Below are 14,403 nucleotides of genomic sequence, written 5' to 3'. Positions count from 1 at the left end.
CCGAGTGGAAGGAATCCAATTAAGAGTCCACATCACAAAAACTCGAAAACCATGTTGAAAACTCGGCTGCATCTACCGAAATTACATTGAGTTCCCTAATAGGCCATGTGTGGGTGTAGCTCGAGTTGGGCTTCCGGTCTCTGGCGCCATCTGTTGGTTGATGTTGATAACACAGATAAGGAGCAGTATGACCACCACTAGGTCATCCAGGACCCCCAGGAGTCCGCAGAGGGAGGGGTCTGTCTCCAGCTGGTTTGCCGATGAGGGAACGGTCTCCAGATGAGGGGAGGAGAAGGACACCACGGTACCCACACAGCACAGCGCCACCCTGAAGAAAAACAGCCACACCAGCCCTCCCATGGTGCCGAGGCCGCGGGCCAGCAGCTGGAGGAGGAGGGGCGCGTCACATAGGTAGTCTGTTAACTGAAAGGTGTATAAGGGTCAGGACAGGTCAAGATGGGAAACCACACATTAAAGAAAAGATGTTTGCATCGAGAGTCCAAAGAATATTGAAATCATACGAATTTGAAAAAGAACCGTGTATGGAGAGTGTCACTTTTACTTTACAGTCATGCACTAATCCCATTTACAAAGCTGTATGGCAAAGATAAACGATCCTTCCTACATCTGTGAGAGCACCTGCATTCCAAAGCTTTCCTTTAGCTAACAGTCCCACCCACATACAGCCATACCCACATAGCAAAGAATCTTTGGCCCAAATATGGCCCCCATCTTCAGTTATCTTACAGCCCACATTTGGCCTTGAATGACAGCGTTGACTCAGGGTGAGTGTGGCTGCCTCAACTCAGCCACACTTGGGCCAAATCTGGCCCACATAGTATGTGCTGTAACTCAAGTCAAACCCGGTTCATTACATTTGGTCCATGTCTGGCCTACATAACACTTGCCGTAACCCAAGTCAGGCTCGGTTTATGACATTTGGGCCACATCTGGCCCACACAACAGTTGCCAGTGCCGTAACTGAGCCATAAGTACAAAAAGTGCCCCTTAGTTGTGGGTGCACCACCCTAGTCGCAGGTGGCTGTCTAACATCTTAGACCTAACAGTATGCCTAACTTTTCCCAACGTACAAATGCCAAATAAATAAATAAATAATAAAACATACCTTTATTTTAAACAGTGGGCTAGGGCTGCATGGAATGTACATTTTTAATAATAAAGTGAGTAAACACTCCATTCCAAATCTGCTACACACGCACCTTACAAACAAAACATGATGTCATACTGTAACGACGGGTTAGGGTTAGGGTTAGATTAGTGAGAGTATTTTATAGTCTACATTGCGCAATGATATCGGCCTCCAGTTATCTATGAAAAGATGATCTTTATCTGGTTTGGGAAGTAGCGTTATTATACCTTGTGTGATAGTTGTAGTCATTTCCTCATTACCGATGCACTCCTTTAACATACTGAAGAGCGGAATTTGAGTTATATTCCAAAAATACATACAGAATTCACTGGGGAGACCACCCATTCCTTGAGATTTCCCTTTTTTCCCCCATTCAATTAAGCTGGAAGCCAAGGGTGTAGTCCTATATTATGAAAATGAAAACCAGAAAGTTCTGCAGACTGTCAACCTGGGGAAACACCATATCCATAAAGCAAAGTTCTTGGGGGGGTCTCGCCCACCATTTGCGCCTTTCAGGGTTGAATTCAGAAAGCATTTTGAGTCTGTCCAACTTATAAATAATAAGAAATGTGCTCATACGGTTAGTATGCTACAAGAATTTTTTTGAAGAAACTTGAATTTTCTGCCTACGTCTGTTTGATTATTTTTATTGTCTTTTTATTTATTTATTTCGTTACGTTACATTTACTCCATGTCTCGCTAACTTATTGATTGTAATGTCATACTGAGAATGGAGTCGTACTCTGTTGTATTATCCTTACTTCATAATGACGCCTTAATATGTTACGTTTTTGTCTCAGCGTTTGCTGGATGTTTGTTATTACTCGTTTCTTCAATGAAGACGCAGTGGGACAAAAAGTCGCTCTGACTGCCGGTGGTACTGCGCCGGGGGAGCGCAATGGCTGATGGGATCGTTAATGTTAGATTTAAAATTGTGTTTTAATGATGAGGTGTTCATGTTGTGGTTATTCTTGTGTTGTTGTTTTGGGGGTTCCACTCAGACCAAGTAGGAGACCGTTTACTGACTCACTGACTGTAGGACCGTGACTGGAGCATGGTGTCACCACTTGGGACATGGGGGGGAGGGCGCGTTACGTTGTTGTCAGTTCTGGTCCGTTCTGGCCGGAGCACTTCCGGGGTCATGCGGTGTATGGGGGCACGGGAGCTGCAATTAAAAAGAGATCGCTGCCTCTCGACTCATTCTTCCACGCCGGCTCGCCACAATACTTTTCGTTGTAGTTGGCAGCCCCTCTACTTGGTTCCGGGGCAACACATCTACTGGGGGCAGGCGCGCGGGAAGATATTTTAAGTAGAGATTTTAAGTAAATGTATGTTTTATTTGTTTGCATTTGTACGTTACAAAAAGTTGGGCAGACTGTTGTTGGGTTGGTCTAAGATGTTACACAGCCACCTGCTGCTGCGGGGGGGCGCTGCAGCCCCCCTCAGCCCCCCACCTTCCCGTGCTAATGATTGGGGGTGCAGCAGCTTTGGGTGTGTGTAAGAAAACCCCTATTATGTTGTAATTATTACTGTCAGGAAGAACACCGCCTCTGCAGTGTGCGGTTGCGTAACATGTATGCCCATTAACGAACCTGTCATCGTAAGGGACGATGTCATCCTGTGATCATCGTCCTGTGATCTAATCTGCATTTGAATACAGGCTTGTAAAAGGAAATGACATCACCTGTTAACTTCACCCAACCTGTTGTAGGTTTATGAGTTACACAAGCTTAAGGTAATGATTTGGGGGTGGGGGGCCAAAACGTGTGCCGATAAGGCATTTGTGAATAGCTTCTAAACACTTATGAGAAGAGCATGTTTGAAATATAAGGATGTACAAAGACGCACATGAGGGTTGAACGTGATACTGACTCTTCTCGGCGCTCCGGAATAGCGACTGTTGTAGTCTGTGATGTAACCGAGCACCTCCTTGGACTTTCCATCCGATCGACTCTCAGTGAAGAGACGGCACAGTACACTGACCTGCAAATCACAACCCCTGTTTTATTCCGTGTATGCAATTTGTTTTTAAATATGCTGTTTACATTTGATGCCTCATGATTTAAAAAAAATTGTACCTTCTGTCTGCAGAGAGGGCAACTGATGGCATCTAGCCAGGACCCATGTCTCCAGTATGTGATCAGACAGGGAGCTGCACAGCAAAGAAGCAAAACAGCAAGTTCATGGTCATTTGAACCATAATGTATCTATAGTGCTGTATTTTAGACATGATCACGCTGTGCAAGAACTGCCATGAAATACCCCCCTCCCCTCCAATTGTACTTCGCCAATTACCTCACTCTTCCGAGCTGTCCTGGTCGCTGCTCCACCTCCACTGCCAATTCGGGGCGCGCTGCAGGCTACCACATGCCTCCTCCGATACATGTGGAGTCGCCAGCTGCTTCTTTTCACCTGACAGTGGGGAGTTTCACCAGGGGGACGTAGCGTGTGGGAGGATCACTTTATCCCCCCCCCCCCCAGTTCCCCCTACCCGCCGAACAGACGCCCTGACCGACCAGAGGGGGCGCTAGTGCAGCGCCCACGTTTGATTTGGCATATTTGGGCCATATTTGCTATTACACATGTGGGCCACTTCAGGTTCACATCCATTTTGTCAGGGCCAGAAGAAGGCCATCAGCGCCCACATCCGGATGCTATCTGGGCCACGCCACCCAGATGCCCCCGCCATGAAATAAATGTTGATACCAGCATGACAAGCTCACAGTGGAGCTGTCATGCAGTCAGTACTTGTAGTTGCAAAGTCTGGTTGGGTGAAGGAGCACTTAGGATGCCCCATGAGCCGTATGAAGGCTCAGGGTGAGAAGTGTAAGTGGGGCAGCTGTGATGGTAATCATACTAGATGACTGCACCACAGTAAAGGCAAAGGTAAGCGAGTCCTGGTGAGTGTATAGCATCACAATCAGAGTCTGATAATGTCTGGGTCACAGAGTTAGAGCTGTGCGTTTACACTGCATAAAACAACTGTCTGTCCCAAAACACGACTGTTCAACATTTGGGTGTAAAATGCATCTGAAGTCCATCCCTCAACCGGTCTAATTTCTTAAAAGGAGCAGAATTTTGGAAATATACCACACAGCTGACTTTAGATATGAACATTATGTTTGGCGCTGTGTTTCATGTGCACTCCGGCACCTCTGTAACCCTCTAAATGTGTCTGGGCATGGTGGATGAGCTAGATGGACTACATCTTAACCTGCTGCCTACTAGAAGTACATATACTTACTAGCTTAAGCTGTGGCAGGCGAGAGTCAGAGTTGGAAAACCATGACAACAGTTAATAATTAAAGGACAAAGGCATGTTTACCAGCACAACGATGCTTCACCCATCAACGATGATTGACCAGAACAGCTGCTTTACCAGTATGACCAACTGGACACACAAGTGAATGAAAATACAGGCGTTGGGACACACAATTGTATGTGGGCAAATTGTCTGATTTTATACCTATGACTTCTTCGTGTGTGTGTGTGTGTGTGTGCGTGCGTGTTGTGTCATAACAGTCGAAATTGGGAAATGTACCTTTAAGACATACTTGCCTAGATACAAGAGAAGCAACTTCATCAGACAGCGCCATGAGACACTAATTTCAAGACTCAGATTTGGACACACTGGACTAAACAGCACTTTTCAAAATAGGCAGACACAATCCAGGCAGATGTGACTACCGTGGGCAAGCAGAAACAATAGAGCATGTTGTGATATATTGTCAAAAATATGAGGCAGAAAGAAGGCGTCTGACTCAAAATCTCAGGAAAATAAAAGTACAATTTGATTTAGTAGATGTTCTACAGAAGAATTCAACCGAGTGTTATAAAATCTTGTTTCAGTTTCTTAGAGTAACTAATTTAATTAAGAGTTGAGGTTTTTTTTGGGGGGGGGACTATAGGCATTCTGATCCAAACTCCATACCAGCTGGTGGCGGTAATGCACCAATTCGTTGTTTGCCAACCGCCAATAAACACCAAGAAAAAGAAGAAGAAGAAGATGATGATGCTGATGCTGATTATGTGACTCAGATAGCATCTTGTATTCCTTGAGTTAGTTGAGTGGCATGCATGCGGTGAATGGACGAGTGTTATTTGGCTCCTGTTTTTCTTTTGCCTCTCAACTCGAGAGTGACATCTGGGTCACGCGTGGCCTCTGTTTTGTTCGGGTGATGGAATAGTAGCCCGGGCTTGGTAAAGTTGATGTGGAGTAATAAATGACAAGCTTCGTGGAATCCCAGTACTTGTGTGGATGAGTTTTTTTCCCTATCTTCCTCCTCCCCACTTTCCAGGCTACCAAGAAACACAGACCCACTGTGTGTGTGTGTGTGTGTGTGTGTGTGTGTGTGTGTGTGTGTGTGTGTGTGTGTGTGTGTGTGGTCTCCTACCGCAAAACAGATGGCCACAGTTTGTCTGGACAGGGAAGCTGGCAGTTTGCAAGCAAACGGGACAGTGCCAGTCTCTGTGGCTCATGGCTGAACAGGTCTGTAAGAACTGCCCAAATTGGAGAGAAGAGGAGGACAGGATGATTTTTATGATTTGTAAATACAGACAAGGTAAACAGGCGCGTCCAATAAATCAGTCTTGTGCTCAAAAATCTATTCCGGCAAACGTTGGGGCAACTCTTCAAGTCGTTCTGCATCTCTGAAGAGGACACAACACAGCACGACACGCTGACATATGCTATATTGTCACATCTGTATTAACACAGCCTGTAGATATTGAAGGGATTTCCTGTTGGGTATCGTTTGTGATCATTCTATCAGACTGTGACCCTCATAAAAATTATGACCAGTAACACAACATGGCTGTCGACAACAATAAAGCTCAATACCGTTTCAGTATTTTGAAACGTGTTAGGTTGTTTCCTCATATCCATGCAAATAATATTTATCTCTCTTACAACGCCTAACTTTCATTCAAACACAAAGTGTGAATATATCGCCGGGTTGATAGTAAAGAACAGTTGGATGGCTTGCAGGGGTCGGGAACCTTTTTGACTGGGAGAGCCATAAAAGCCAAATATTTCTAAATATATTTCATTGAGAGCCATATAGTATTTTTAACGTATAATAAATTAAATATGTCTTACTTTTAATGCGACTTCTGGTGCTGCATGGTTTTGCTGATGGCCTTGTAGTCTGGTTCATATGTGGTGAGGTTGAGCTTCATGCAGGCGTTGAGGCTTCCATCAGTTAAACGTGAGCGTAGGTTGGTCTTTATGTTCCTCATATGCGAGAAAGACTGTTCACATGCATATGTAGAGCCAAACATGGTCAATACGGCAATACTCACACGCTGCATTGTGTGGTATGTCACAGGAAGCTCGTTCCAAGTTTTAAGAATCAGCTGGTCTTCAGGTTGAAGGTTTTTAATTTCTGTCCACTTGTGTTCCCTCGCCAGCTCTGCTCGCTGTCGCGCAAGACTTTCCAACTCTCCATTAAGTGACTTGAACTTACTCATCCACATGTCTGATGCCTTCAGGTCAGCAACTTCCAGCTCAACGTCTCCGATAGAGACCCCGGGGATGCATGTCAGGTCGATTTTGTCCACTGCACACTCATGTGGATGAGTGATGAACTTGAAAAGACCAGTGCGCGCACGAAATTCTCCAAAACGTGCTTTGAATGACTGCAGGAGATTGAACGTAAAGCCAGCTAGCTGCTGGAGATCCAGATGTTGAGTGGAGTCACTTGCTAAGCATGCATCTCTAAATTGTTGCAGTCTTTCAAAGTGCAGAAGACGACCTGTTTCAATGTCCCTGAGAAAGACTTCCAGCTTGCTTTCAAATGCAAACACTGCTTGTTGAAGGGATGAGATTGTATTTCCAATACCTTGCATTTTCACATTGAGCTGGTTCAGATGGCCAGTTATGTCCACGAGATAGTGAAACTGCAGGAGCCAGTCAGTGTTGTCTAGCTCAGGATGCTTGACGCCTTTCATTTCAAGAAAAGTCCGGATTTCACTCAGGCAAGCTGCAAAACGGCTGAGCACCTTCCCCCTTGACAACCAACGCACGTTGCTGTGTAAAAGCAGACCGGGATAATGATTCCCAACTTCTTCTAACAGAGCTTTAAACTGGCGATCATTTAAAGCTCGGGCAACAATAAAGTTGACCACTCGAATGACCAGAGACATCACCTCGCCAAGCTCCTGGCCACACGTCTGAGCACAAAGCGCCTCCTGGTGCAGGATGCAATGAAAACTTAGGATGGCTCTCTTTTCATGTTCACGGAGAAGCGCTACAAATCCTTTGTTCTTCCCCAACATACAGGGTGCACCATCAGTACAGACAGAAATAAGTTTATCCATCGGTAGTTTTTTTTCTTTAGCAAACTCCATGAAAGACGTGAATAAATCCTCTCCTCTTGTTGTCCCTTTCATTGGCAAAACAGCCAAGCTTTCCTCACGCAGTGTGTCACCTGCAGCATACCTGGCAATGATACTGCACAGATCCTGCTCTCTCCACAAATGCAAATTCCTCTGTCCACGCAGCCTGGAATGCACGGTAATCATCGTCTTTTTTTCTTTTCGCCATCTTTTCCGTTACAAGGGTTGAAGCGGATAAACTAGTTGGCTATCTGATAAAATTGATTTCTTCACCTTTACAATGACCCGGACATGCTCGCGAGCCATTGGTTCCCGACCCGACCCACGGGTGACCCGTGACCCGTGAAATTTATCTTCAAAACTAATTTCTGTTTACTTTAAAATGACACAGTATAATTAAGAAATATCACAAGTATTTTAAAATCAGTTCCAAACTGATTTTTTTGAAAAAAAAATAATTTTCAACTCAAAATTGTCTGGGAGCCATATGCCGTCACCGGAAGAGCCATATATGGCTCGCGAGCCATAGGTTCCCGACCGCTGCTTCAGAGGCTGGCTAAAATGCTTTCTGGAGCTTAAACACTAAAAACTCTTAAAAAAACAAGCTGTCAGTAGTCAACAGTGTGAATGTGACTGTACTGTGTGGGCTTGTTTGTGTTTCAGTGTTTGTGCGCGTGCGCACTCTTGTGAGCGTGTTTGTGTCTGTGTTTGTGCGCGCGCGCGCGCACTCGTGTGTTAGTGCGTGTGTGTTTGTGTGTCTGTGCGCGAGCGTTTCTGTGTGCGCGCGCACTCGTGTGTGTGCGTGCGTGCGTGTGCGTGTGTGTGTGAATCCACTCACCTTGTGTCGGCACGTGTGTGTTGGTGTCGCTGGCTCAGCCGCGCGCAGCTCGGGGTTGCCCACCGGCACATCAGGGCGAGGGTCTTGCCTGTAAGTGTGACCTCGTGTAGCTTATTAACCATATACAGTCGTCCCCGGTGCAAAGCAAACAAGACTTTGTTCTCACTCCGCTGGTAATCATGATATAATGACACCACGCAGCACATCAAACTCACGACCCGTGAGATCTCTTAGCGGCAGATAGCAGCCCCCCCTGTCCCCCCGGGGCATGTGTTGGCTAGTGTAGGTGTTACTATTTGGACTAGAGCGGATTGACATATTAGACACGCCCCCTGGTGGGATAACACTCACGTGATTTATTGCATCAACCAGGACTATGAATTTAACTCTCAGAGAGGCTGGATTTTTAAGAGCAATACTGGAAAATCGTTGTTAAGAAACGTGTTTGGCCAATCAGATAATAAGACATTAGCTTTGTACAACTACTACTGGATGTAGTATTGCGCTGAATTATATTTACAAGGATTACAGTAATCGTTTTATGGAAAACTGGCAATTCATTCATAGTTAGCATGAGGAAATGAAAGGTAATTAAAACATCTTGTGAAACATGTTAGGTCGTCAATGAGGATTTGCCACTGATGTGAATTAGCATGCGTCACAAATGAAGTCCAGTCAGTTTTATTTGTGTAGCCCAATATCACAAATTACAAATGTGCCTCAAGGGGCTTTACAGCAACACAACATCCTGCCCTCAGACAAGCCTACTTTTGCTGAACTCTCTTTTTCCTCAACTTGTCATCGACTTTTTAAAAGCTATTCGGCCCAAGATATCCCCTCACCCGTATTGTCTCTACATCACAGTCCTAGGTTACCTTGTTAATTAAAGCACCCCCCTTTTGACAGACACCCCACCCGTTAGTGTGTGAGAGGAAAAAGGAGTTTGTGGCCAAATGTGGACTGAGAAGACTCACCTGGCCTCGGAGGAGTGCTGGGGATGCATAGTGAAGCGACAGTGTGACTTCTGGGGAAGCAGAGAGAGACACTGAGCGTGAGTCCCCTAGGAGGAAGTGAAGTGCTGCTTGACAGCATCACGTACAAAATAAATTAGACAACCTGGTTAATAATCTACTTGGCCTTTCGATAGTGGTCTGTCTCTGAGTCTTCCTGCCTCAAGGGAGCGGCAACACAGTGAGTGCTTTGGAGAAAAGGGACAATATTCCCCGTAAACACGCAACGCTTAGGCGGCTGCACCGTACGGCGATGACGTCAGAGCGCGGATGCATCGGCGCCTCTACAGGTCAAAAGCAGATTTGCATCTATTTCTTCAACGCCGTCTCCGTCCTGTCGGCGGATGCAAATTATTTTGGTCACCTGACTTCCTACACAGGGTCAAAGACGTGTCGAAGACCCGGCCCATGCCGTATTAAATTCAGGTTAGAGATGACCTTGCTAATCATTCACCCAGAGTTTACTCACCTTAAAGCCTTGCCCTACATACCCCTGCCTCCGCCGTTGTGAAACACACCAGGGTATCACTGACTCCAGTGTGGTCAGTCACTGGAGGCTCTTTTGAGGAGGGGGCTAAACTACTGACTATACAGACTTAGCAGAATCAGAGTTAGCTTATTTGGCCAGGTATGCGTAGGCCTACACATACAAGGAATTTGACTCAAGTGCTCCCCATGTATTTACACAGAATACACACACAGCTACAACAAAGACAACAAGGTAAACATACACATTTAGCTACTATGAAACAGATATAGATGGATATAAACAGATACTTTGTTATTTTTCATTGTAGATACATACAATGAAATGTGTTCTCTGCATTTAACCCATCCTATTGTATAGGAGCAGTGGGCAGCTGCAGTACCAGTTCTTCTTTCCACTGCCTTGCTCATGGGCACTGGCAGGAGCGTTAACCGTAAAATGCATGTCTTTTTGATGGTGGGAGGAAACCGGAGCGCCCGGAGGAAACCCACGCAGACACGGGGAGAACATGCAAACTCCACACAGAAAGGACCCGGGATGGCCTGGGGTTCGAACCCAGGGCCTTTTTGCTGTGAGGCAACAACAGGAAGACAATAGCACAATGGTGCAGAGTGCAAAGATGCTGGAATAAATATTTCATCGGGTTGCTTTATATACGTGAGGCAGGTGGATGTGACATAATATCCATGTACATTGAAACGGTTGACTTGTCAAGCGTTTCAACAAGAAGCAGGTGGAAAACGTGTTCATTCAATGTGACATTTCCAGTCTTTATCATTACCCCCCCCCCTGTCTATCCATACCGGGTACTTTCCTCTGCAGGAGGAAGTGTTGGTTGAAAAAGTGAGCAGAAGTTTCAGATAGATGACTCAGGAAGCAATCACATCTAATTCATAGATTGGTCCCATTGGTATAAACAACAAAGGTCATTGACAAAATAATGCATAAAAGGAAACTCCTGGGAATACCTCCCCCACCACATCCTGTCTGGTTGTGTAGCTGTGAGCAATGATGGATTACTATAGCGGGTGGACATGTGATCATCTTAACCTGACTGCTGTCAGTGTGGGTCTGGCCTGCACCAGCCTGGTCACAGTGAACCCTGCTGGTCTGTGCAAGAATATCTTAACAAATATTTACGCAGGCCCTTAACCTCACAGATGCAAACCGGGGGGTAGAGGGTCAGATTAGAAGCACCTAAAAATAGCAGCCGTCCATCAGTCAGGGGCAGGGCCTCCGAGATAAGGAGAAAAATGGAGTGGTAACACACACTGTGTGTGATGCCTGCTGACATAACAGAGGGTTATCTCTACAGACAGCATGGCCACTTACCAGAGATGGGGGATATCCACCCTCATATCATATGAAGCACCAACACATCCATGTGCAGGTGAGTGTGCACACACATAAAGATGCAAAGATATTCATTATCTTATCAAAACATCAGCATGATTGAATATAGGATTTCAAACACACTCCCCATGTAAGTCTATCTGTATTATGTGTGTGTGTGTGTGTGTGTGTGTGTGTGTGTGTGTGTGTGTGTGTGTGTGTGTGTGTGTGTGTTGTGTGTGTGTGTGTGTGTGTACACACATTACTGGTCTATTGATGCCTGTCTCAAGTGACACATGGCCGGGTGGAGTGGTGGTCTATTCCATTGCCTACCAACACGGGGATCGCCGGTTCGAATCCCCGTGTCACCCCCGGCACGGTCGGCCGCCACCACAGACTCAATTGGCCGTGTCCGCGGGTGGGAAGCCGGATGCGGGTATGTGTCCTGGTCACTGCACTGCACTGCACTGCACTGCACTGCACTGCTCGGTCAGGCCGCCTGTTCGGGGGGGGGAACTGGGGGGAATAGCGTGATCCTCCCATGCGTTTCGTCTCCCTGGCGAAACTCCTCACTGTCAGGTGAAAAGAAGCGGCAGAGGGGGTGGAGCAGCGACCGGGACGGCTCGGAAGAGTGGGGTAATTGGCCGGATACAACTGGAAAAAAACGGGAGGAAAAAAAATCCGAAAAAAGGGCACTATAAAGCAAAAAGAATTTACATAGCAAATACCAGCAATACGTAGTATCTGTGAAGCTTGTTATTGCAATACGGTTCAGAGTTTATAAATTATAACTCATCTCTCTCTCTCTCTCTCTCTCTCTCTCTCTCTCTCTCTCTCTCTCTCTCTCTCTCTCTCACTATATATATATATATACACTACCGTTCAAAAGTTTGGGATCACCCAAACAATTTTGTGTTTTCCATGAAAAGTCACACTTATTCACCACCATATGTTGTGAAATGAATAGAAAATAGAGTCAAGACATTGACAAGGTTAGAAATAATGATTTGTATTTGAAATAAGATTTTTTTACATCAAAGTTTGCTTTCGTCAAAGAATCCTCCATTTGCAGCAATTACAGCATTGCAGACCTTTGGCATTCTAGCTGTTAATTTGTTGAGGTAATCTGGAGAAATTGCACCCCACGCTTCCAGAAGCAGCTCCCACAAGTTGGATTGGTTGGATGGGCACTTCTTGCGTACCATACGGTCAAGCTGCTCCCACAACAGCTCAATGGGGTTCAGATCTGGTGACTGCGCTGGCCACTCCATTACCGATAGAATACCAGCTGCCTGCTTCTGCTCTAAATAGTTCTTGCACAATTTGGAGGTGTGTTTAGGGTCATTGTCCTGTTGTAGGATGAAATTGGCTCCAATCAAGCGCTGTCCACTGGGTATGGCATGGCGTTGCAAAATGGAGTGATAGCCTTCCTTATTCAGAATCCCTTTTACCCTGTACAAATCTCCCACCTTACCAGCACCAAAGCAACCCCAGACCATCACATTACCTCCACCATGCTTAACAGATGGCGTCAGGCATTCTTCCAGCATCTTTTCATTTGTTCTGCGTCTCACAAACGTTCTTCTTTGTGATCCAAACACCTCAAACTTGGATTCATCCGTCCACAACACTTTTTTCCAGTCTTCCTCTGTCCAATGTCTTTGTTCTTTTGCCCATCTTAATCTTTTTCTTTTATTGGTCAGTCTCAGATATGGCTTTTTCTTTGCCACTCTGCCCTGAAGCCCAGAATCCCGCAGCCGCCTCTTCACTGTAGATGTTGACACTGGTGTTTTGCGGGTACTATTTAATGAAGATGCCAGTTGGGGACCTGTGAGGCGTCTGTTTCTCAAACTAGAGACTCTAATGTACTTATCTTCTTGCTCAGTTGTGCAACGCGGCCTCTCACTTCTTTTTCTACTCCGGTTAGAGCCTGTTTGTGCTGTCCTCTGAAGGGAGTAGTACACACCGGTGTAGGAAATCTTCAATTTCTTAGCAATTTCTCGCATGGAATAGCCTTCATTTCTAAGAACAAGAATAGACTGTCGAGTTTCAGATGAAAGTTCTCTTTTTCTGGCCATTTTGAGCGTTTAATTGACCCCACAAATGTGATGCTCCAGAAACTCAATCTGCTCAAAGGAAGGTCAGTTTTGTAGCTTCTGTAACGAGCTAAACTGTTTTTGGATGTGTGAACATGATTGCACAAGGGTTTTCTAATCATCAATTAGCCTTCTGAGCCAATGAGCAAACACATTGTACCATTAGAACACTGGAGTGATAGTTGCTTGAAATGGGCCTCTATACACCTATGTAGATATTGCACCAAAAACCAGACATTTGCAGCTAGAATAGTCATTTACCACATTAGCAATGTATAGAGTGTATTTCTTTAAAGTTAAGACTAGTTTAAAGTTATCTTCATTGAACAGTACAGTGCTTTTCCTTCAAAAATATGGACATTTCAATGTGATCCCAAACTTTTGAACGGTAGTGTATATATATATATATATATAGTATATGAGACAGTTAAGTCTGCAGAGAAAATCATTGGTGCCAACCTGCCCTCCATCCAGGATTTATACACCTCCAGACTCAGGAAACGGGGAGGCAACATCACTGCAGACCATCACACCCTGGTCACAACCTGTTCCAACTCCTCCCCTCTGGTAGGCGCTACAGAGCACTGTACCCCAAAACAACCAGATATAAAAACAGTTTCTTTCCGCCGGCTGTCATTCAAATGAACGCTTAACACTGTCAAATAAACCCAGCCATGTTGTATATACTGTACTGTACATGTAAGTATACTGGTACGCTCTGCCATGTCCATCTACCTCAGGCATGCCTGTAAGTAACCTGCTAACATCTATTTCAGCATCTCTGATATATTCTCTGCACCATTACACACATATGTCTGAAGATTGTTGTGTTGTCGTGTTGTTATTCTATGTTAAGTACACTGAGAGAGACACGAAACCAGAGTCAAATGCCATGTATTGCAAACCTACATGGCCAATAAACATGATTCTGGTCGGTGATGATTGGCTGTTGCAGCTAGAAAAGCGCTATAAAAATGCAACTTGACTGACTTATTGATTGATTGATTGATTGATTGATTGATTGATTGATTGATGATTTGGTATGGAATTGCCTGAAATTATCTCAGGGGGATAAACGAAACACAGCGGTAAGACGGAAACACTATCAAAACGTTCATGTTCAGGGTGTAAGTATTACAGATAATAAACGTTTC

General features: G+C 45.2%; 1 protein-coding gene across 3 annotated transcripts; it reads right to left on the bottom strand.

The window, feature by feature from the left end:
- Positions 1–79: 79 nt before the first annotated feature.
- Positions 80–9,543, bottom strand: si:dkey-183n20.15 (RING-HC_RNF170 domain-containing protein). Of its 3 annotated transcripts, none has more exons than XM_056276586.1 (6): positions 9,299–9,543; positions 8,325–8,412; positions 5,545–5,650; positions 3,229–3,302; positions 2,999–3,133; positions 80–423 (listed from the first exon to the last, which is right to left on the bottom strand). In XM_056276586.1, exons 1-6 carry the CDS (start codon positions 9,325–9,327, stop codon positions 82–84), a joined length of 774 nt encoding a protein of 257 aa, XP_056132561.1. In that variant the 5' UTR covers positions 9,328–9,543; the 3' UTR covers positions 80–81. The 3 variants fall into 3 exon arrangements, with proteins under 3 accessions (XP_056132561.1, XP_056132562.1, XP_056132564.1); XM_056276587.1 differs by having other exon boundaries at positions 3,023–3,133; XM_056276589.1 differs by having other exon boundaries at positions 8,325–8,494; positions 9,299–9,352.
- Between the last annotated feature and the right edge of the window lie 4,860 nt (positions 9,544–14,403).

This window comes from Lampris incognitus, chromosome 3 (genome assembly GCF_029633865.1).
Source record: "Lampris incognitus isolate fLamInc1 chromosome 3, fLamInc1.hap2, whole genome shotgun sequence".
Classification (NCBI taxonomy): Eukaryota; Metazoa; Chordata; class Actinopteri; order Lampriformes; family Lampridae; genus Lampris; species Lampris incognitus.
This window is presented reverse-complemented; position numbering and strand designations above follow the sequence as displayed.